The sequence below is a fragment of the Echinops telfairi genome, unplaced genomic scaffold (genome assembly GCF_000313985.2).
Source record: "Echinops telfairi isolate 266 unplaced genomic scaffold, ASM31398v2 ScPeMD7_29;HRSCAF=101, whole genome shotgun sequence".
NCBI classification, from domain to species: Eukaryota; Metazoa; Chordata; class Mammalia; order Afrosoricida; family Tenrecidae; genus Echinops; species Echinops telfairi.
In genome coordinates this window covers 8,505,021-8,506,844 of record NW_022103926.1, presented here as the reverse complement: position 1 = coordinate 8,506,844, position 1,824 = coordinate 8,505,021, and the positions used below count along the sequence as shown (strand labels likewise).

Sequence of the window (1,824 nt, the reverse complement as noted above, 5' to 3'; positions counted from 1 at the left end):
ATTGGACTAAAAGACAGACCAACACTAAGTACCCAGGCTGGAAAGAGTGCCATGTGCCTGAGCCCCTCTGGGGTGATGCCCGCTGGGACCTCACCTTATGCCACAGGGCTCGCAGGCAGCTTTTCCGCAGGGTGGTGTGCTGCCACGCCAGGTACTCATCCACACGGGCACAGGCCTGCAGGTCCTGGGGGTACCAGTGGTCTGGGACCTTGTACTTCCGGGCCAGGTACAGCAGGATGGCCACACTGCGCGCACGTGAGAGATAGACATGATGTGTGGGGGAAGGTCACTGTCACACACTCTCACTCACCACCACCCACCTGATGCTGACTCATAGCTGCCCTATAGGAGGAGGTGGGGCTGCCCCCGCGAGTTTCCGAGACGGTAACTCTTTATGGGAGTAGAAAGCCCGTCTTTCTCCTGAGGAGCGGGTGATGGTTTCAGCCTACTGACCCTGCTGCAAGCAGCCCAGTGTGTAACCCCTAGGCCCCTGGGGCTCCTTAGGGGCTTTATACTGAGTATGTTCTGAAATCTTCCTGCCAACCTGCCAACGTGTGACCCCCGTTTCCCAGACAGGGAAATCAGGCTTGGAAAGGTGACAGAGCTCGCCCAGGGCACCCATGCTGTCAGTGTCTTAGAGGCGCTTTCTCCCAGACACGAATGCACAGGCTTATCCTAACACAAGGCAGAAGAGTTGCCTGTCAGGCGTCCAGAGGGAATTTCTGACCAGGCTTTTCTGGGAGCAGCGGGCAGGCAGAGCCTGGGGCTCAACCTACATTCTCAGTGGGACAGCAGTGAGCAGCAGACCCGCAGTCCCTGAGGACTTCAGTTCTCCTGCCCATGAAAGAGAAGACTGTTCTTCTGCCAGCACGGCCCCTGGCTCAGTTACCTCTCAGCCAAGGTGAAGTCCCCGTCCTTCAAGACTGGTACCTTCCTCAGGGGGTTCATCTGGATGAACGCATCGCTGAGGTGCTGACCTGTGCAGAGACAAGCATGGGAGACACTGAGACCTGCCTGGCCAGTGCCCACTCCTTGCCATGGCTACACCCCACCTTCCGGATCCTTCCCCAGGCCCTGGGCTGCTTCCCACATAGGGGTGCATGCGGAGGAAGGGAGCAGCTGTCCCCCCGGCAGTTGGGAAATGGGTTCCCTCCACTCCGGTGGCCGAATCCACATGGGCACAGCTTGCTGCTACCCTGTCAAGCTCAATGGGCAAGGTCTGCTACTCTAGGGGCCTGGGACCCGCCTCTGCCCTGACCCTCCCCGCACCCTGCTCTGACCACCACCACCAGCCTCACACTCTCTCATTCAGGTGCCCAAGCTGCAAGAGGCAGGGTGGCTGGTGACTCTAATCTGGCATGATGCACACACACACACACACACACACACACACACACACACACACCCTTAGATTCCAGGGAAGGGACATTGGTCACCGAGAAGCAGCTTACTCCTACTTTGTGGAAGCCATGCTGGGAGCTCTGGTGGGAGCAGTGGGTCAAGCGCCGGTCAGGGCTCTGAGGAAGAGGATGAGGCTATCTACTTATTCTTTTTTTTTCCCCCTTAAATACTTTTACTGGGGGCTCTTACATCTCTTATCACAATCCATACATTCATCCAGTGTGTCAAGCACATTTACATATAGGCCACCACCATCATTTCCTTTTTTTTTTCCCCTTTCTCTTGGATTTATTATTATTATTTTTAATCATTTTATTAGGGGCTTGTACAATTCTTATCACAATCCATCCATCCATCCATTGTGTCAAGCACATTTGTACATTGGTTTCCCTCATCATTCTCAAAACATTTGCCTTCTACTTG

At 54.9% G+C, this 1,824-nt stretch overlaps 1 protein-coding gene across 2 annotated transcripts in view; it reads right to left on the bottom strand.

The window, feature by feature from the left end:
* Window positions 1-1,824, bottom strand: part of GSTT4 (glutathione S-transferase theta 4) — a 30,094-nt gene that overhangs the window by 5,358 nt on the left and 22,912 nt on the right. The window contains exon 3 of one of the 2 annotated variants that reach the window (XM_045289638.1): window positions 95-245. The exons of the other annotated variant lie outside the window; for it this stretch is intronic. Within the exon in view, the coding sequence (XP_045145573.1) occupies window positions 95-245 (151 nt within the window). The remainder of the gene's footprint in view (window positions 1-94; window positions 246-1,824) is intronic. 2 annotated transcript variants of the gene reach the window in all.